The 22916-nt window shown below is 41.2% G+C and overlaps 1 protein-coding gene across 3 annotated transcripts in view; it reads right to left on the bottom strand.

The window, feature by feature from the left end:
• arhgap29a (Rho GTPase activating protein 29a) overlaps nt 1–21673 on the bottom strand; it is a 41029-nt gene extending 19356 nt beyond the window's left edge. Inside the window, exons 1-3 of one of the 3 annotated variants that reach the window (XM_042510113.2) lie at nt 21421–21673; nt 19816–20218; nt 1911–2054 (exon numbers count right to left, since the gene is read on the bottom strand). In XM_042510113.2, the coding sequence (XP_042366047.2) occupies nt 1911–2054; nt 19816–20119 (448 nt within the window). In that variant the 5' untranslated portion in view covers nt 20120–20218; nt 21421–21673. Of the gene's footprint in view, nt 1–19; nt 1867–1910; nt 2055–19815; nt 20219–21420 lie in introns of those variants that run through there. The other 2 variants (XM_042510112.2, XM_042510115.2) reach the window with 2 other exon arrangements.
• Between the last annotated feature and the right edge of the window lie 1243 nt (nt 21674–22916).

The following is a 22916-nucleotide window of genomic DNA, read 5'->3' as shown; positions in this document are numbered from 1 at the left end:
AAACTTCTCTCAGACTCACAGGAAGTGGTAAGATTGTGTCGCAAGAGTGCAAAAGAAGGATTTCGATGGGGTCCAATGTCCATGGGGCACCCTGGGAGCCTCTTCCAACCCCAGGCCAGCTACTGTAGCCACCACCATTCAAAGCACCACATCTCTCTTGTGCGGTTACATCTCCTCCTCCTCTGTCCAACCCCTACCCCCAACAGGACATCCTGAGGCTTGCTGGAATACAATGCCAGTACTCGCTCAGGCCCCAACCAGTGGTCCAAACGTGGAAGTTACATCATCGGGGAAAAATGGTATTGTTTCAGTGGAAAAGCACAACACTCTCGAAACACTCATCATCTGCAAAGTCTTACGCACAATTTAGGTCTAGGACGAACCTTTGCTCCAATAAAGAATAATGGGAAGGTTGTCGTGAAGTGGCATGCGACAGGATATGAAGTGTCACAGGATGGAGTAAGTGGCATAACTCTTTATGAGCTACTATTTGATCGAGTAGTGAGGTCCACCGTAGATTTCTATTAGGCAGAAATGCAACATCTATGCGAAAAAAATATAATATTAATCAAACAATACACATTTGATCTTTTTTCTAAAATTAAAATCGTGACAGAAAAAACATAACTTCCTGATCACACATCACACCTCCATAAATAGAAGCAAAACTATATTTTACATCTTTATGGTGTGTAACATTTCCAGCTTTGAGGTTTGGTAGTAAAAATATTAGTGTGTACAGCTGATAGTACACTGTCTCTGTGTTAGTGTCAATGAGTGAGCAGGTCTGGCCACCTAGTGGCAGAAAAGTCGTTATAGCATGCTTCACTGCACATTATGAAGTGACTAGGTAATTACAGCTACTGTAAGTGTTAAACCTGTTAAAATGATTTGTATCACAGGCACACGTTCAGTTAAAGCACTAACACTGGCGTTGTTTATCCAGTTGCTATCAATATTAAAATTCTTAATCTACAACCTTTAGAATCCTTCCGCCAATTAAAGCAATATAACAATGAGACTAAGTCAAAGGCTTCCACAGACTGTGTATTCATCCGTCAAACCCAGCGCTTCCTTATTGAAAAGGTCTGACTCTGTGCAGTTTTGTTGTACATCAACATGTTTGAATGACACAAATATAGTCAAGTTACTGCACGAAAGATGATGCATGCAGCTAATGGCTGTTTGGCATACAAACCTGCACACACCCATGTGTGTATGGACTTATTCCAAATATTTCAGGAAAGGTGAGCTCTATCTGTATTAAGACAGAGACTCTTCAGGCTTTGTTCACTTCAACATGTCACCCTTCCTTATTAAGTGAAAGCTTTTTCAAAAAGCAACACAGCCCCGCCAGTGCCCCTCTTTGCAATGCAAATTGAGACAAGGTATACCCAGGGGATTCTTGTGTGGCGGCCAAGTTAAGAATTGACCTGCATGCCAGATCATAATCTCAGAGAATGAGGGATTGAATAGGATTCCTCAGTGTAGTTCCCTCTGGACTGGCAAACAAAGCACAAAGGACACCCGCTTCCCCCTGCCTCTTGAATCAGGTATCTGACTCCAAAATATTATTTTCTTACTCTCTGTATGGGGTTTGAAACTCATGCTGCTGCATTCTAAGCACTCGAGTGACTTCTGAGGGGCTGCATTGCTTTGAAGCTGAAAGAAAACTACTCAGAAACATTCCCTGGGAAGTTCTTTTTAAGACTTGGGAAGAAAGTGTGAGAGAGAGGCCACGGTTAGTGAATGTCCAGGAGAGAAAACTGTCAGGGGAGTAGGGGGATTAGATAAGCAGAGACAGAAAACAGACCAAAGGAAGAGTGGAGGAGTAGCTGGTATGTTTAACAGGAAAGCTCTGAGTTATGTGTGTGTGTTTTTTTAAGAGGGATCTGGTCATAGCAGCTCACCTTTGACCGTGGCGATGACGGTTCCAGCAGTACTGAGGATGTCCACCGAGTTGAGGCTCTGGTGTTTGCTGATAATGGCCTTCAGGACTCGAAGCAGCTCCCCTAGGCGCTCGTGCACTGCATGATGGAGGCAGTCCTGGTGTTCTGGAAAAGTTATAGAGATAATTTTAATGGAACAGTTAATGTATATGTTGCATTCAATATGTCATGTATTAAGCATAGCATGGCTGTATTATGGAGTTGAGAAATATTTTGTTTAGGTCAATAAAGTAAATGCACTGTGCTGCATGTAGCTAAATTCAATAGCCTTGTTTCCACTAAGCAGTTTGGTTCAGTACTTTAGACATCAGAACAAGTATTTTTGAGTTTCCATTCTTAAAAGATGTAAATGGTACCAATACAACCGTTCTGTTTCGGACTGTTTTTTTTTTCGTTACCCCTCTGTTGAAGTACCTAGCACACTGATTGGATACGAAAAGGTGGAGCTAGAAACACTACAGTCCATTCATTGGTTGAGAAAACCATTAATTTTGGACAATTTAAAAAAAAAATATTCCACCAGTTGCACCAGAAACTCTAAATTCTCCAGCCTGTTCTTTTTTGTTCTGAAAATGTTGGCATGCAGCTTTGTTCCATGGATGATCAGCGAGGTGCAGGCGTACCTCTGCATCATCAGAGAGAAGGAAATACAGCAAGAGCTGGATGGACTAGAGACACAACTATGACCATACCTACATTTAAGAGTACTGTCTGCAGAGGAAATGCAAACAGATCTAGGGTTTAGGTACATGTCAATACCCATTACCTATAGTTCTAAGGTTACTAAACCAAAAGTTAACCAAAAGTGTTTGGTGTAAACACACTTAATTTGATTGTAGACAGTTTTGGTGAAGCCTCATGAATTCAACATAAGATATCATTTACTACTACTTAGTCCATGCCTTTAATGCAGATACCACTGCATATGTATATGCTGGATACGGTTTACGGATTAAACTCACACTAACATAAACATGCACCAACATAAAGACATAAGGACTGAGTCTTGCCATTTTGATATATAAAAGTGAAAGGGCAAGAGCAATACAAGGACAACATTTCAGATGTTATATGGGGATTCCAGGAGGCTTTTTCCCCCATCGAGCCTAAATTAACCATATGAAATTATGGCATTGGTAAAAAAAAAACATTAACAGATCATAAGAAAGCATCTACTGCAAATCAAGCACTGAGATCTCATTATCCATTAGCCTTGTGAACCTTGTTAAGCTTTAGCCATTAAGATGATGAGAAATCAGTGTTGTTCAGTATTTTTCTGCTACAAATCATTGTGCAATTAGACAGGTTTGTTGTGCTATAGAGCATGCTATATGGAGGCTTTCCAAGATGCTATTTTGTGCTATGAATTGCGTCTTCAGTCTGAAAACCCTATAATTATTAGGTCTTGCGCTGTATTTCAACAGAGGCTAAACATTCTGTCATGTGCTATAAAACCTAAGCAGAGTGGACGGAGAACACAGCTTTAAAATTCTTCCTGCTTTACATAAATGGTGCAACCTCATTGGAAAAAGGATTACTTCATGACATTCCAGCTTTGTTGGTTGAAAGAGTGGCCATGGCAGCCATGGGAGAGCACTGTCTGTCTACACAACTACACCATAAAGCAGAGACGGCAGAGGGACTGCACACAACTCTGCAAACCTACACAGAGAACTAAAAGGGTGCTAACCTGACAGTCAAGTGCATAACTAAACATGACCTGCTGCTCTTTTTGTGCAATTAGGGTTTAGTTTGTAGTTAACCAAAGACAACACAGCATCTCAGGTATGTGGCTGTGTGTACTGAATGTGACTTTACTAACAGTGAGTCACCACCATTTACAAAAGGGACAAAATGCACTTTGCTATCAGGTAACCTTGATAATGTGGTCTCGAAATCGTCAAGGAATGTGGTCCCGTATGGGAAAATGTAAATTAGTAAATGAACTACGGTTAAGGTATTTTTTTTTACTGCACATTGGAAACATACAGACACATTATTGGCATTCTGACTAAAATATCTTTCATTCTAAAGCACGAAATACACAATGCGCTGTTTGGCAAGATTATTTCATGTCATGATTTAAATGTGATTATAATAGTCATATGTATAAATGAGTTTATTCTTGGTCAGATCTCCCTGTAACTTCCTAGTAAATAAAGGTGACATTTAAAACACACATACACACCCTGCCACACACACACAGATACACACAAAGAATGAATACAGGCAGTCAAAGCCACATTTTGTGCTGACGATCACCCCTGGATTACCCCTTCATGGAAGGGGGGATCAGAAAGACTTTAGCTGTCTCCCATTTTTTCTTTTATTCATTAGCCCTCTTTTTTGGAGTGGGACAAATAGTGTCGCCAGCGGGGCTAATAATGCTGGGTCTGTGTGGCCCGTCATGACAATGCTAGCTGAGTCCTGACCCGGAAATCCAGCCAACTGACCAGCAGGTGACAAGTTCACATTGACCAACAGGTCACAACATCACAACAACAATCACACAACCAGTATGAAGTGCTGAAAAAAACGACAAAATATGCGGGCTTTTTGTTCACTCACTGTCAACAAAAAGCTATAGAGGGACACACTTTGTTTTCTACATGTTTTAAGCTTTCTTACAGGACTGTGGCAGCCCCTGTTTTTGCTCAATGAATGAGACACAGTGGTCATAATGTGCCAAATGGCCATACATGCTGCTTCATTGAAGCCAATCAGCACACACTGCTAATCAACAATGGGCCACTTAACATAAACCTAAAGAGCTGGAGTAATTATTTAAGGTGCAATAACTCCGGGAAACAACACTGCAAGTAGGTCACAAGATACTTCCAGGTAAACATTAAGCACTTGCAAGAGATCCATACACAAACAAATCTTCTAAGCAAACAGAAGGCTTAAAAAAAAATTCAGGACACCCCAAAATGCTTACATAAGATGAGCACAAATCCAAGACTGTTCCACTACCACATGAACTACCCCATGCCAACATGCCCTGTTGCTTCTTGCTTGCCAAAAGCTTCAGGACCTGGAGAGTCCTTTCCTTCCCCATAGCAACCATCTTCATCCATCTTCATCAGATGTCATGCACAGCTCCTTCTAGTGCCAAGGAACGAGTAGTTTTTGATGATGAAAGCCTCTCTTCCTTTTGTTTCAGCTGCCCAGCTCCCCACGAGGCAGGAAAAGGGCCAGCGGTGGGCTTCTGGCACAACCACACATCAAACTGAGACTCAATACTTGTAAAATCAATGCACATGGGCGTACGGAAAAAGTCATTTTCTTTATAATTTGAAAAATTACTGTATTTGTACAATCCTGAGTAAAGCAGAATTACTCTTCTGGTTTTTTGGAGAGACATGAATTCGCTCTGCATCAAAATCGTTTTGAACGGTGATTTCCCATTAATACTGGATTAGTTTGTTGTTGTTTTTTTAATCTTGATGTAAAATACCTAAATTTAAAGAAAACACACACGTCATGTAGATTTGTTTTAGTTAACAGAGAAATAACAAAAAAACAGAGCAATTCACCACTATTTTCAAGTAAACTATACATAACAATTTTCTTTAACAGTCTTTGCAGTGTTCATCCTTTACCAGTTTTCCCAAAAACCTTATCTGACCTTATCTACTACTTCCCACAATGCCTTGATAAGGGTCAACGTTTACAATGAGCTGCTTCAACCCTTAAGCCCTTAATTGGTCCTGGTCAGTTTAGATCCCATTTATGGACATTATCCTTTCAATGACAAAATACACACAATGGCCTAAATCATCCCTACACAAGCTATACACCCCATTCATCGACCGAGTAACTGAATCCTGAATCCTGGAGGCATCGAGCCTGGGTAAGCTAAAGGTTTATTAAGGACAAGCCTGAACCGTGAATGCCCACGAGACAGAGGGTCTTCCTTTGCAAAAGCTCCATGGGCTTCAATCTTCAATGGTGGTTGTGTGGCCTATTGGACCATCCTAAATGGAGGCTAATTAGCAAGACATTATGGTTGCATCCACTGGCCCAGCAGGACATGGGATAATGTACAGAGACTGATTATTTAACCCCTCAACTGCCATTCTGCGAGAGACACAAAGAGAAGAAGACTCGTTCCCACCAGGGAGGGCCGGTTAAAGGAACATCTGAGGAGTTCATTTTGTTCTGGCAGAGGTATTGTCTTGGTAATGACGGGAAAAATAACTTTTGGAAAGGAAAATCCTGTTTAAAAATTTGCAATGACAGTAGATGTTTCAATTAGTATTAGTATTTAGTATTCAAGTATTAGACATCTGAAAACTTCAAAACAAACCCGCTGCTGGGAAGATCTTTACATTTTCCCCAGGGAAGACCGCTGACTTTTGCGTGAGGACTTGTTTGAGTGTGGAAAACTCACTATTGTCCCTGGGGCCACTAGCAAACACTGGGCTGGTCGCCTCATGGGCCAGCCACATGAAGCATTTATGGAACAATAAATCACAACGGCAGCTTTTCACTTTTCACGGGAAAGCGGGATTGGTGTGTGTGTGTGTGTGTGTGTGTGTGTGTGTGTGTGTGTGTGTGTGTGTGTGTGTGTGTGTGTTCTTGTGTGATGGTTAGTGGTGGGAGGATTGTAAGGAGTGATAGGGGAGGAGTTTTGCCGGGTATGAGGTGGGGGGGTGGGGGGATGTGTGTTATTTGGGGTAGTACTCTCCCTTGGGATTTGTCCCAAATTTACCCCTGCACCCCACATCCCTGCTTCAGTGGGGGTTATGAGAGAAGGAGCGAGTGAGTGAGAGACATTCCTGGGCATAATAAGCCCTGGTGAATGAAGGCTACAGGGGGATCAGACTCTGATCCTGATGAGAAGGAGGCCGCGGATCAGGAGCTGCTCTGAGGCTGCCAGTAACACATTGCCAGGTTTTTACTTCATTAGCGTCATGGAAACCCAACATTCCAGCCTCTTGTTTGGGAGCGGGGACGGGAGTTGCAGGAGCGCGGGGTGGAGGGGGATCCATAATGAAAACATTGTCGGATCATTCACCATCAAGATGACACCTCAATACCAAAACATTCTGATGCCCTTCTGGAGCAGACCCTGAAATATAAAAGTTATGGACCTACACATATACAAACATAAGGCCACTGACTCCTATTTGATAACAGTTTAACCTAAGGATCCGGTATGGAAAAAAACAGAAACATCACACTTGTTGATTTTGTTAACGCAGTATGAGGGACATATCGACCAGAGTGAAACCTGTAGCCATAGCCTTTTTCCCTAGCTAAGATATTTGTGAATCTATCATTGGGCCACATTCACAAATATGAGCATAGCATTGTTCTTTGCATACAAAACAAGTATGCACGCAAAATTACCATCAGATTCATTCAAAGTTTGTCCTTACCACCAAACCTATGTTAGTGCATTAGAATCCTTTTAAATTGACAGGCGCGTACCTGCTATTTGTAATCAACATACTGCCACGTCCCCATTTCACAACATTAAGTGCCTTGAGATGTATCATGGAGAAAACAATGAAGTTCACTCTACGCACATATTGGTGAATGTGATACAAAATTTGGCCAACAAAAACTAGTCCAGATGTTTCGGTCAGCTCACGGGGATGGGCGGCCTTAAAGCGCAGTGTTTAGTGTTTTATTTTTCTTTGGACTTGCACAAGTAGACAAGGGTGGAAGGTAAAAAAAAAAAAAAAAGGAAGAATTGCTGCGCGTATCTCTTACATTGGTTGGGAAAACCAGACTGTTTATTTTGGCATAACCTTGGCTGAAATGTTGTCTTCATTCTTTTATTCAACACTAATAAATAAAATGGGCCATAACAAGGTCAATACAATGACTGAGTTTATGAACACACATCCTATCATAAGTCAATAATGTATTTATTGTGACAGGGCTAAATAGACTCCCTGATGCCGAGGTCACTACAGTGTTTTGCATAGGAAGTTACTTCTTTGGTACCCCAAAGAGGTACAACCCTCTATGCAGGTTCCACGTTAAAACTGCACATTTAATGCAATGGTCAAGCTTGGTCATTTGCATAACTGTCCAGTTTTAACACATAGTGCAACAGAATTGGATTTGGTGTAATGCAACAGACGTTGTCCATTCTGACCTGTAAACACACCGAAAAGTGCACTATCCAAAAGCAGAGCAAGGCTAAGTTTAAGATAGGCCACATATCTGGATTGCACATCCCTCTTCTGACCAAAGGGATACTATTATCATCCATTACTTACATTTACATACACAGGGTTTTTGCACTAGTAATGTTTTTAAAAGATGTGCCAGTTTGGTTGTAACCAAAGGCAACTGAGAGACAGAAAGCTATTTAGCCAAAAACAAAAAAAAAGTTTCTTAGTACCAAGCGATCAATGTGAAAAGGTTTGTAATACTTATCATTTGCCCACAGCGAATAGACATTTGTGAAATAGAATGTTTTTGTCATGCAAGACCATCAATGCCAAGAAAAAGATTTTGATGCTTCTTTCTTGATGTTTACCATAAGGAAAGTCTCAGTTTGGGTACACAGTATCATTGGCTTGACTCTTTGAAGCACACAACTTCCACGAGGGCCTGACACAATATGACTTGGCAACATTCCTTTCGCTCTGGCCCTAGCTATGCTCAGTCATGCATTGCAAATCATGGGAGCAATGTATTATCTATGCTTCAAAACATTTGAGCGAACGGAGGGGTGCTTATTGCCACAAAGCAAGTGTGAAATCACTAAACATGTCACAACTGGGTCTGCAGTGGTCCGATCAAATGGAAGCAGCTCATGGCGGAGGGGGCTAAATAGGATGTTGGACAGGCTAGCCATGACCAATGTCAATCAAAACCTCTCAATGTGGCCCATTGAGTCAAACCACAGCTGGACATTCCAGCGACTCACCCCTAAATAACCAACTAGGACTCTGTAGTGGCAGTTGTTTCAAAGAAATTGTGCATTCATCAAAAACTATGGTAGAACGAGGTTTCAAGGGGCTCCTTTGAGACTTGCCCCCTTCTTCAAAAGACAAGCAACCAAATGTGGGTCTAATAATCAATCACTGCATGACTCAATAACCTCAGTTTTGTTTAAAAGGATTCTTCTTTAATTGGCTAAGGTGAAATGCCACATTCTTTCACATTACATCTTTAACGGGTTATTCATGTGCGATGCCAAAAATGACCTTATCGTTTCAATCCAAAGTTGAACTATTTGCCTGACTTTAAGGGGGTCTTCCAAAATGGGTCCACTTAACCTTTAACACTTGGGCAGGGTCACTGCAATGGGTGGCCCATACATCCCTTGATGTCCCCCTCCCCAGCATACTTCCTGTGGTCAGCGGCCCTGGTCCACCTCTGTCGACAGACCACCGGCGGTCCACTCTACGGATTAGCAGATTACATGCAGCTGGTAAAAGGCAGGGAAACTTTGCCTTCCCAGACTTCTATGCTCATACCGAGGCATTCCCTGTTGCTTCACCTTTGAAGCCCTATTTCCTATAACTGCACGCACAAAGAGTTGGCGTTTAAAAAGGAGCCTCAGGCTAGACACACAGCACCTTCCACCTGGGTGGGGGGCTTTTATGTTCCCACTCTGCAGGGTACTGCCTTTGTCAGGCTTGTTAGCCGTTTACTCAGGAAACCAAAAGTGAATGAAAAATGATGCTCAATTAAGGTTTTAGGTAGGACATGCCTGACATTAAGTTCTACTGCTATAGAGGAACACAAGGTTGCAAACTCCAGCAATAAAAATTTGACAACAAAATGACGACTGTCCTTAAATCCAAGGAGCGAACTGGTAAAATCTTGAGCAATCTGTTCTTTAAATCAACTTGATGTGTTTACTCTTGAATATTTGAATAGTTGTTCGCATATAAATCGGATACCCAGTGCAGACTGAAGAATCCCCCCCCCTTTCATTTCTCTTTTGGAGCTGTCTGTCACAGTGAGGAAAGACAGGCAACCTTTCTCTCTTGATATCCCCCCACATCACCGCCTACTGTTGATGCAAAGCTCTGAAGGTTGGCATTCCAACTATGCTTTCTTTAAGAGAAACTGCAAATCCCCCCACTGTGCAATCTCTAGCTGGCAGCCGAAGTGTTCAGGCATTAGGCTGAAGACACTTCAGTTGCTGTAAAGTAGGCAAAGGGACATCAGCAGGCCAGAGAGGTGGGAGGTGGGAGAGCTGTCTAACAAGTACAAAGATGGGCCCCTTTAGTACACCTGTCAAGGGGCAGAACTGGGAGGTGAGGGGGCTGAGGTTGGGGGGCAAACACAGCAAAGAGAACAAGAGGACACTGTTTAGCTTTACTAGCATCCTAATCCTGAGAGAATGGGCTTTGTGCGATAAAAAGCTTGCAATCGAAAACTTACTCATAACTGTCAAAGCATTTCACTTTGTAAAATGTTTAGAATAAGAGAATATGGACAAAAAACAAGTATTTTAAGAACATATTAAGTTATATATTCAGCTGGAAGACAAAGATAAACATCTCAAGAGTTCAAGAAAAAACAAAGACCCCCGTGAGCAAAAAACACTAGTTTGTTTCTTACCATAGTCACAATTAACAGCTTAAGCAGACACCGACCCGAAGAATGAAAATACCCAGGGCTGTGGAGGCAGTGTTGATCAACACCTGCCATTCCTGTCAAAGGTACTAAACATCTAATACCAAGGGGCCTCCTGCATTTAGGGGCCCCATCTCCATTCATTGCTTGTTATGAAATATGCAGATTTTGAAGCTCCTAAATTCCAAGTTACGCAACGGGTAAGATAAAAAGACGCCGTTTGTTCCAGGAAGCCATAGTCAGTTTGGAGAAGCCGATTCGAGAGAGAGAGATAAGGGTATTGTTGCTTGTGTGCCGTATGCTTTGGAAAGTTCAATCGCACCCCAATAGCCTCGCTTTCCTCCCCTGCCCTTTCTACACCCCATTGGGACCTAATCTGAGTCTCACAAGACAGGACAGACTCATTGGTCCTGGCTATGCTTCACGCTCAGCCCGTCTATCTCCACATCAAACAGAGTCTCTGTTCCTTTTCAATGAGCAAAGCAACTGAGTTCCTAAACTTACAGAATGTTGTGGACAAAGAGGGGCTGGTTATCCTTTTCTCTCCCCCATCAGCTCCATCGGCCTTTAACGAATTATGAGCTGTGCCCAGCGTGTGGCTGACCTGGGCACATGCGAGCATGCCCTAAGGTTGGCTCTAGCAGAAAAACAAGGCCAATTATGCTCAGTATAGCCCTCGCTGCAGAGAGAATCACAAAACTACGTGATCCAGACAAGAAAGTGACTAAAAAAATCAGTGAATAAATTGGAAACTGCTAAAATCTTACTCAAGGTGAGTGAATAGGGAGGCTTGGATACCTACATTATGCTTGTAGTGTTGCAGCTGTATACTTTGAAACCTGTAATGTGGTATGTAAATTGATGGTGCCATGCACATGTGCTTATCTATGGTATTGAAAAGACATGCAACCAGACTTAAACTCACCTGTGTCTTCACATCTCCTTTCCCCAACTGTCTGTCAGACTTTATATACATGCTTCAATTAACAAAAGGGTTACAAGTTTCCATTATAATATGGCATCTCTTCAACCAAAAAAACTCTTCTGGTTTCACTCCCTGTAACTGATAAAAAAAACATAATAATAATTGTGTAATTGTGTGTATTGTGAATTTCTCTGAGGCTGTTATTGTACTGTGAAAATCTCGTACTGTTGCAAACCTAGCTGTGAGTGAACACAGTTAGTGTCTGTGCTGTAAGAACTGGCCAAGTGGTTTTTATGACAACAACAGCATGCTAACCCCATTACTTACATCGATGACATGCAGAAACTGAAATAAGCACCTGTCATCTGCAGCACTTAACCACTTCACTATGGCTGACTCGTCCTTACAAATTCTCCCTTGCAAAGCTGACTCGCAAAACACACAGTCACAGTGAATAATGTCTCACCACTTAGATATGCTCTTAAATAACATAACACACAAATTAAGGAAACCAGGGCAGATGTTTTTCTCCATAATACAGAGATTTCACCCTTGCTGATTCAAGACTGAGTTAGACTTTTTTGAAGTGCAGTTTAAGTGTCCTTTAATTCAAAAGCAGAAAAAGCTTATGTTTCACAAAATCAAAATCACCCTGTGATGGCCAGATGTTGCTTAATAACAGACAGAACACTAGCTAGAGTAGCAATTTCGACTGCTGAAATGTTGTTTGTTTTTTATTATGATTTAATGAATTTAGTTGAAATTCAAATCAAGGTTCTAACCACAAAAAAGATACACTTTTGTGTTTTTTGAGCTCTTAATAATAAATGATTTAATATTCACACACATGGCTTGTTGTTAAAAAGTGCAGGATGCTGCCATGCCTAATTCTAGACGAGTTTAATCCAATGCAGGGGTAGAGGCTACAGATTCAAGGGCTACTTTAAGCTTATTCAGAGGATAAATTTGCCATCTTAGCTTCAAAGTCTTAATCCAAGAGGGGTCAGGGGAGGTCTTTTGATCACGCAACCAAGTGGGTGCTGGCTAAATCTGCCATATTGAATACTGAGGAATACTGCCATCTGCAATATCCCTATTACACTTCAGTCCTGAGTTTCTTTAGTACAGCCCCTCGTCAGAGCCCACAATCGTTGGCTTCTCATGTACTGTGGGAATCCTACAGCTTTATCTCAGATTGTGGCAGACATCGACAGCCTCCTGGAACAAAGCTGCCCCAGCAAAAACAGTGCCCATAACCATAAATCTTACCAGAGAGACGGAAGGAGAGAGACACACAGAAAGGGAGCTCCCTTGGGTTACAACTTGAAAACAACTTACAAATCTTCAAGTGCTATTAGGCTATTAAACTTGACATGTCGACATGTTTTTTGCCACCTGTATGCTATAACTGCACACATTGTATAGTGCCAAAAGACTGATTTAAAGCTGATGGTGGTGTGCGCAGTATATGATTTCATGTTTTCTTTCCTCAGACAGAGGGGATAAATTGACCGACCATATGTCACAATAGTCTGCACTCTAATCCAAGGCGGTACCAATCCAGATCTAACCCTAGCACTGCATCACTAATGCTAAGACAAAAGCAGTGCCTTTAAAAAACAACCACCCAAAACAATTAAGGTAATGTAATAAATCCTGCAAGGCAGCTTAATTAGCAGGATAAGTGTACAGTGTGATTAAATCAAGAGTTTTAGGAAATTAAATTTAGGGACCAGACTCTAGGAATGTAACCTGATCTTCAAAAGACAACTTTCAAAGTAAGGAAAACTAGTTGTCTTGTTCCTGAGATAATTTACAGTGGCTTTAAATACGACCACAGTAAAAGAACCATAAAAGGAACTTTTTGGAGGCAAGAAGAAGCCTGCAATACTTTACAGTGGATCACAGACCCAGTGGGATAGACTGTCTAAACAGAGCGCAGCCATTAAGAAGGTTTGGAATGGTTAGTGAAAAGCCCAAGTAGGGCTAATTTTAGGCTGGTATTTTGCAAGGGGTGATTTAGAATACAAATCGCTAAAATAGCATTTAGGCTTTCTCTGAGGACCCAGACCAGAATCGCTTTCCCACAAAGCTTTAGCATCATTGCTGAATACTCAAAAGGCTACCAAAAAGAGAAAAAGCACGTATTTCCCACATATTTACAGCAAAAATGAAGCCAAAATGCAACTCGGTCAAGTTCCATTTAACATCTGTGCAACCATCGTGCCATTTTCTTTACTGCCAATGATTTGAAGAAAAAAAGAAAAACTCTAAAAACATGTTTGGCTCTCTGCCACAACATTGTACCTCAATGAGTGGTCAGGTGCATTACAGTGAAGAACATTACACAACACCTGCAGACCATTTTTAGTAGGGACCTGTTAATCATTAAAGCCCAGAACCATGCACTCAGTGTGAAGAGCGAGCCTCCAAAAGCCACACTGATTAACTGAGGACACTTATGACTCAGTGCTTATGACTCCAAGGAGAACACACAGCTGACATACGGGGGTATGACTCGAGTGACCGCACAAGTCATATATTAACTCTGACAAATTAAAACTGTGACTAATGATGATGGAGCTGACGATCATTGTGTTCAAGCATGTTTATTTAATTCCTAGAAAGAATGGCATTGTGCAACATTAGGAATTTTATTGGCCTAGTGGCACTAAGAAGAGTCCACTAGCTACAATTTGGTTTGTGCTGTTCAGCATTGAAAATTGACTTGGATTTATTCAAATAATGTACGACTGAACACACCACATTGTCTGTGTATGTTGCAAGCAACAAGTGGCTGTTTGTTCTGTAGGCACACAGGGTATGTTAGACAGGGGAAGTTAGCAGAAGAGATGAAAGGGAGATTAAGAAAGTGTGGTTGTGGATAAAGATTTGACTTAATTCTATATCACAAGGAAGGCATTATAGTGGGATAATGCATCTGTGTAAAGCAATCTGCACAAGAAAAAAAGCACAGACTGTACAGCATAGAGATGGGAATTGACAACCAGTTCTATTTCACATCAAAATGATCTAATCCAGTGGAGCTGTATGCCTCAGAGCTCATCAGTTCCTTTTACTGATGCCAGCATGTTTTCTACTAGTTCTGCATTGCAAAAACATGTGTCTATGCAACAAGGAAGAGTCCTAACATGGCTTGATTTTATGAGAAATGTGCCCAAAGTGCAGATTGTAATATTTGTAAAATGACAATTTCAATTAAGGGTAAAAACACCAGTTATACGCTGAAACATCCCTCTATTCAACACAGGTTTAAATTCCAGGAATGCCATGTATTCGGGACTCTACGCATGAGTGCCCGAGCTTCCCAACTGAGCAGCACATCTGATACAGAGGGCAAATATCCTGTGTTATAATAACATAGTGTCATGCAAGCAGGCTTGGGATTTTTTTCTCTAAGAAAACCTAAATGAAAACAAAAGTTTTACAATCTTTAATTTTATTCACACTGTCTGAAAGATAATAAAACAACAATGAAAACATGTATAGGCTTCATTTTTATACTTGCATAAAGTTGGTCAGGGAACAATAAGGGAATTAGTTAAGATAAGCACAATAGCTGATTTCACTGGCATCAATAAAATCGTTATTTACCATCACAAGTCTGGCAGCTAAAATTTAAGAGAGCTGACCTTAAGTTGTTATATGAACAAGTAGGTTGCTCCAGTTCCACTGAAAAGGGAATAGCATTAAGTTATTAAATCAAAAACACTGAAAAGAATCCTTTACACCTGACCTGTTTCAAAACACAATCAATGTTCTGTAATTACAGTACTGAGAGATCCAGATACTGATTGAGATTGTAAACATCAAGTGTTTCCTGTAAAAGCTTTCCACTAACACCCTGCCCTCATCAGCTTCACTGAGCCAATTGCTTGCTGGTGCTGTTTTCATTCTTCACCAGCTGACGCACAAAATTGGCCATCATTCTGCTTGGCAGCGTCACAGCACAAAAACACTGATGACACACCTGTCCCGGTCAGACAGGCACCCACAACAATACACCCTCGCGCCTAAAATAGATGATGAGATGTTCGACAATCTTCCGCAGAGCTCTTGCAAAACACAGCAACTCAAAAACAGTGTCTGACTGAGGACACGCTGGGGCCAAATGTCTGTTACGCTAATCTTATGATGGAGAGCTTCTGAGGGCCCATTCACTGTCGAACACAAAGGGCCACATCCACGGCTCATCTGGTCTCCAAACGTCCTCTGTGACCCCGGTTAAGACTAAAATAATAATCCCCTCCAATTACTGACATGTCCTTCACAAGTGGCCACTGGACAAAGTCACAACCTCAAGGAAGAATGCAAATATCTTTCTCACTGTGGCGATGCTGCGGAGAGCTCAATGCTGTCCTGACATCAATGAACACAAAAAAATTCTCCTCAAGCACTATTAAAAAACAAAATGCAGTCACGCAACTCTCACCACAACCGAGCAGTGACAGCATTGTTATTACCATTTAAGGTGATGTGCATGGCTAGGAAAAAAAATCATCTTTTTTTATAAATAAAACTTAATGGAATTGGCTGAAGAAACCCCCCAGGGATCAAACCCACAGGCCGCAGCTATTCCTGACTTGGGAAAGTATCATTTCTGCAAACGCTGCCAGTTAGCAGCAGCATGCTAGTCTGCAGATGCCTCCTGGGACAATGGGTGTCAGACTCACATCGTTGACTGTGAATGCGAGCACTGTTGCGAGGCTCTAAGCTGAATATTGCTCTTGACTATTGGCCCTGCATGGTAAAAAAAAAAGAAAAAAAAAGGAAAAAGGAGGACTCATTTAGGTTTGTGTGAGTGGCCTGGGTAATGAGAAGTTTGAACTATTGTGAAGCACTGCAGAGACAATATGGCCATAAATTAAGGGGGGCGGCGTAAATCACATCCAATCACAGCACAAGTCAGTGACTCCCAACAATCTGTCAGCAAGCTCTCCTGAAAACCTCAACGGGGACACTTTGAAGAGGTTTGCCGCCAATCACTTTGTTGTGGCCAAAAAATGAAAAATACAAAGATCCCAGTGTGACCTCTGTGTTTGCATGGGTTCAAGTGTCCCAATGTAAAATCACTGACTTATCAAACAATCTTCTTAACTTTTTTTCCTATGAGTTTGAAATTACTTTGAGACACAATGGTCTCTTTGCTACTTTCCTCAATAGCGGATGGGTTTGTTTTCGACATCGTAATCAGCCTATTTCCCCAAATCTGCCCTTTCCTGTATTTAGCCAAAAATAAGCCCTCTGAAGGGAATACTTTGCTTTACAATCACGTGTTGGCATCTCAGTGACTACATTTGCATAATTGAGCTTGTGCTTACTGGACCTGCAAATTGTGTGAAGTTACATTAGCAGCAGAGTTGGCTGACAGATGCTGAAGTATTTTCATTGTAAGTATGGTTTGGTACCATTTATATTTGAACTGATACTAGTACCAGAACCCAACAGCACCGTTTTACTGGTACCTCATTCTCTCTGTAATACCAAGTTACTACATTTTTTAATCAGCTGCAGGGTTGATGTAGTAGACTACAGCACAATTCTGCTCCGCTTCTCTTTTACTAATCACATCTAGTGCTGATCTTCTGTCAGTCTGTCTGACTGTGCGTGTGTTTGTTTGTTTGTGTGTGTGTATGTGTGTGCACATACACACACAAGTGATACACACAACCCTTGTGATACTAGGGTACTAATTGGATATTATACACTGTTGCTATAGCTACTATTCTGTAGCTATAGCAACAGCTTTAGCCCGTTTACTTCCTGTGAGCTACTGCATTAACAAACACTCTAAAAGGAAATACATTTGGACCTATTTAAAATGTTTATGTTTTCATGTTTGAATAAGTCTTCAGAAAAGACAATAGACCCGACGTCGATACTATAGCAGCAGATTGGCATTACAGTGATAGTTTAGGCTCACTTGGAGGCCGACAGACCAGCCGATGGAGCAGCCGATAGAGTGGACGACTGAGCGAAGCAGTGAGCGCCCAACAGATCACCAGAAGAACCGCCCAACTGAGCAGCTGCAGAGCTTCGTGGCCAGCTTTCCGGCTTTGGGGTGCTTCTGCCTCCTGTCTGAACCCAGCGTGTATGTGGAGCTCTGTTGTCAGCAGGGTTGGACATCAGAGGCCTTGGAGTTCCATAGCTGGCTTCCAAACTTCGGGATGCTTCCAGTGCAGTTCTCCTGTCTAAACCCAGTGTTCTCACCCAGATTCTCTCTCAGGTACCGACATCGATAGATTTAACTCCAATCAGTCCTCAGTAATTCACTCAGTACCCTTAAAACTGAGTTCTGTATCTAACCCTAGTCATGAGTTTATTCTTAAACCCATTTACAGTATGATGTTTTAAAGTTCAACCCACGTATTTTTTGGTAAGAACAAGAATTATAAACCGGTTTCTTGATGACAAGCAGCAACCTGGGCAAAATGTCTAGTATGACAGCTATGCAACCTTGGAACATGGCATGTGTGTGCATGCTGCGTATTAATCAACTTTAATCTGCTATAAAAGAGAGCAAAACTGCAAGTGTATCTGTGGTTGTTAACACTTGGCTGGGTCAGAAACAGAGAATGTGCAGCCATGATGAAACTATGTCGTATTTAGATCACGCCCTCCTCTGCACCGTGCAGCTGCAGATGTCGATCTCCTGCACATGATGATTTACTGCTTTGATCCTTGGCACGCTGACAGGTCACTGAAGAGTCTCTCAAGCTTAAAAAGGTGGCTGCCCCAAGTTCCTCTCTCTATGATGCCGATATGTCCAGCCAGGTCAAGCACCTTTCCTGACCTCTCCAGACAAAAAACAAAGCCTGGGATTCCTCTTTTCCAGACTAGGGCACCATGACACTAGTGGTAAAATAGGAAAAAAGGCTACCACCCATTACATGCACTTTCACCTCATCTGATGTAGATCTTCCTATCCCATCCAATCAGGTAATTAACAAATCTGGGTCTGATCCAAAAGCCAATGCAAAACATATCAAGACAGGAATGTATTTACCACCCACACAAATGAGCACAGCAACAAGTCTCTAAACTTCAAACTAAGCTTTGGAAATCATCCATTTCATTACTAAAGAAGGACGCGTATTTATACTGGCTTGGAGAGTGTTTAATGTCAAAAGTTTCTGCTTGAATGCTGTTGTTGTTTCATGCGGCGCCAGTGTAATTATGAGCATTTAAATGAGAAATCATGGAATTTGTATTTTTCACAGATTTTGTGGCAAACAACCTTGCCTGGCTAACCAGAATATTGAGAATTACTACTATGTTGTCAAATTAATAGTTTTTAGACAGAAATGTTTGTATTTTTCACTTTACAGATAGAAACAGGGAGGGCAAGAACCAAACTAAAATTAAGATAAGGCTGGTTGACTGACCGCGCAGTCAAGGCCGCGGCGGGACAAAACAGGTAGATAGAACTGGGACTGTGTACACTGTGGTGAGAGCTACAGTGTGTACACAAAGAGCTGACTGGCAGCTGTGGTCCGTTATGAACCCCTTTGGCTGTGCCTTCAACACTCTTCTCGCTTTTTTCTCCTCTATGCTGTCACAAATCCCGATTTTTAAAAGTGTTATTTATGAGCCGGAAATAATAATAACAAAGCAAAGAGGGTGAGGTTTAACTGCACTGATATGTGACAAGAAACAGAAAAACAAGACGACATGTGGGAAGCACTCACATGTGTAGCTTAATAGAAAAACCCACATCCACAATGGCAGGCTGTAACAACAAGAAACCATAAACAGGTAACCACCAAAGACACACAAGCAGGGTCTGAAATTAGCACCCGCAAAATGCAGGTAAAATGCTGGCAGTGGTGTGAACAGCAGAAAAACTGCGACAATAGTAACACTAATGGCCAAGGAACCTTATTTGTTTTGACTGACAGTTGATTAACACTTAATTTTAACCAGTAACCATCAACAAAAATATAACTTAACACACCCACTGGTTACTGTATCAAATACACTACCTCACGTCTCAATTTTGTCTGAAGGAATCGCTTAAGGCACAAGTGTCGAGCAAAGATCTTTACATTTAATGTCTAAATGACCTAAATGTTATTCTTAATTTTGCACATAGATTTCAAACACAGCAGATAAAATTTGGAAGTGGCAGATGGTGGTACATGGTGAAAAAGTTTATTTTAGGCCCTTCACACAAGTTGTTGTTGTTAGTGTGAATATAGGTGAAAGAATTTAATGTGAGGTGTGAGACGTCTGTACCTCAAAATAGTCTTCTTTAGTAAGAAGAGCATGTTGTGTTGGCCACTTTTTATCATCAGCAGAAGAAGAAACAATAGAAAACTACACACATTTGCCACATCCCCTTAATGCCACTCTTTCCAAACATACCTTTGGAGTTGAAAACTTCTTTGAGTTGCAGAAGCACATCAGCAAACTTGCGCACATCGCTGACCAGCTGCATTATATAGATTGGGTCTGAGGTGGGTACATCTGGGCTGTCTGAGTTCACCGAACTTCCCTTAGAGATCCTGCTCGGCGCCCAGGGGCCCCCGCTGGTAGGGCTTGGCGAGCCCAAGCTGGAGCTGGAGAGTCGGGACATGCCCAGAGAAAGTTTGGTTCCACCACCACTGCTGCTGCCGCTGCCACCTCCTGATCCTCCGCCAGAACTCTGGCGCAGCATGGCAGCCAGCATGTTTTCTGAGTCCGGTGGCCCTTGGGCCTGGTGACTGTAAACCTGCAGTTAAGCTCAGTTCTCAGATCCAGCACTGCACCAAACCACGATTGAAGGATTCTGCCAAAAAGAGAGAAGACTATTGATCATGACAGTAACCATTTGGGATACCATGACAGGACTGTCTCTTATTTTTTGACAATATTCAACACTTGATTCAATTAACAACAATGAATCTGCAGGGTTTAAATGGTCAATTACAAGAAAATGAGGTGTGTGGTGAGCCCATTTCAGACGTTGTCTGCCTGAAATATTTCAAACATTTTTGCACAATGTGTGGGAGATTAAGTAGTGCCAGTCTTAGCATTATGATCTTAATACAATAATGATACCAATCACCACCCAAAACATAATCTGACAGAACAAACCAGTCTTTAAACCATGCCTGTATACAACATGCAACGCCTCAGACAGGACATGAGATTTACAATTACACAATATATTTAATTAGTGCACAAATCTGAAGCTTTCATACTTTACATCATATTCATCTACAGCCTCTGTAGCCGTACTTGATGTTACAAATAATGTAAACATGAGCTGCTTTTTTAATATGATAATGTTTTTAATACAGACCAAACTTTAATTGGCAAAATCGAAGAGTGTAAAGCAAGACTACAAGGAAAAAAATGTAGAGGAAAAGCTTTAAATACAGGTGGTCCAGCATCCCCCCGTCTACTCTGCGTCTGAGCGCATCTCTCAGAGCTCAGGTAACTAAAGAACCCGACACTGCGGGTGAAAAATCCAAAAATGTGATGATTTCGTGTTTTTTGCTAATTAAAACAAAACGAACTGAATTCCCATTAAGACCACTGGATTATTATGGTCGGTTTGTTAATTCGGCATCCATAAAATCTACCAAACTACATATTTTGTCACAAAATATCGACTTTTACAAGCAGGTCTGACTGCTAAACCGCGGTCTCCTTACGTTAGCAAGGACTCGAGGAACAATGTTAACTTTGGGGTTTTGTGAAAGTTGTTCATGTTTGCTGTATTGAAATTACGCCGAACTGGTTTGTTAAGAAAAAACGTGACTGTATCAAAGGCACGTAGGCTATCTGTCAGCGAAAGGCAACACTGAAGTACTTAATGTGAGCGGAGTTTGAGTGAATTTCACAGTAAAAAAACACAGTACCTAGCTAGCTTACAACGTCTCGAGACATATCTGTCTTCAAATGTGAGAGAAAATTAGCATCAGTTTGCTTCTGCAGCAAAAAAACTCAAACACAGGTTACAAATTCTCAGACAATATTACACACCTGCCGTCAGTTTCTGAAACATTTCAACCGAAAAAAATCCTGAAGGGAAAAAGTGACTGCTGGCCAGTCTTGAGAAAGACAAAATAATCCACAGCCACTGCGTTGTCCTCCGACTATCCTTCACAGCCGTGTCCCAAAACTCCTCTCTGTCCTGCTTTGCTCCTCTGCGGTGAATCGCCTCCTCTCTCTGTGATGCAGACTGTAACTTCAGCTTGCTGTGTGAGTGTGTGAGTGTGTGTGCGTGTGTGTTAGGGATTTCATGTGCAGTCCTCCCTTAACAACAGGTGTCTGGAGTTTAAAGTGTCAAGTCACTTGTAATAACACGAAAAACATCCGGTTATTCCTTACAAAATAAATGTCCTAAATAGGAATTCACAAAAACGCGCTGAATGTCATGTCAGGATTTAAAATGTTTGACCATCAAAACCTTGATCTCATACATTTTTGTAAATTTATACCCACCAATTTGTGTTCCTTTCACATCTTTTTATGGTGTAAATGTCTTAATTTTGTCAAAATAAAAGCCCAATGCAACTTTCATGTTTTATTGGGAGGGCAAATACACATGTTCCTTAATATTAATGAAGAGGTGGTGTACCCTGAATTTCCCCTGCAATCCATAACTTTGTGCCCACACTTAAACAGATTTTTAAAGTGACGTCCTAACTTTTATTCTGAAGGCAAAATCTTTTTAGTCCCAGGATAATTCTGATGGATTTGAGCAGACCTGAAATCTGTGAAACATATTGATTACTTCATTGTGTCACACTTGATAGTAGTCCTCTAAGATTCATTAAGTAGCCTGATCAGCATTTATGTTACCCTACAGAGTAATAGATACATTATTGTACTGCTGCAAAGGCAGCAGACGGTTTATTGCATTTGCCTTGGTTGTAAATCCCTGCAGTTTATATAGAGGCCTGCTTAAATACCATGTATTTGCTGCAGCCACAGTTTGCACCAGTTTGCACTGATCTGCTGTCTGCAGTATTTGTCTTTAGAGCAGGAAACTTTTGGACATGAGGACATTCTAATGAGAAAAACTCAAAACTCTATCCTTTTAAAACGGAGCTGTATATTAAAGTATTTGAGGCTTTCCTCAAAGCAACGATTACTAAATTGTATTTTGAAATAAAATATTAACTTCTACATATTGATAAGACAAAAATAAACATTGCATCTAATGCTGTTTTAGTAAAATGTAGCCCTTCTCATAATGAAAACACCCACTCCTGAACATTTAATTAAACCTAATGACATTTTCTGGACCAGACTCACCAACTACAACAAACCATACAACAAAGCAATGTCACAATACATATAAATTATTTTTAAAAATAAAAAAATCAGCTTTAAAATGATGCAAAATAACCCTTCTAGACTATTTCTAGTCGATTTTTAATATAATTATCTAAAAGAGACCACTGGAAGCACATTATATGGTCTTCTTTAGGGTTTTTTGTATGCAACTGTTGCAGAAAGTGCAGAGAACCTGC

This window comes from Plectropomus leopardus, chromosome 21 (genome assembly GCF_026936395.1).
Source record: "Plectropomus leopardus strain MGB_pleo_1.0 chromosome 21, ASM2693639v1, whole genome shotgun sequence".
Taxonomy (NCBI): Eukaryota; Metazoa; Chordata; class Actinopteri; order Perciformes; family Serranidae; genus Plectropomus; species Plectropomus leopardus.
This window is presented reverse-complemented; position numbering and strand designations above follow the sequence as displayed.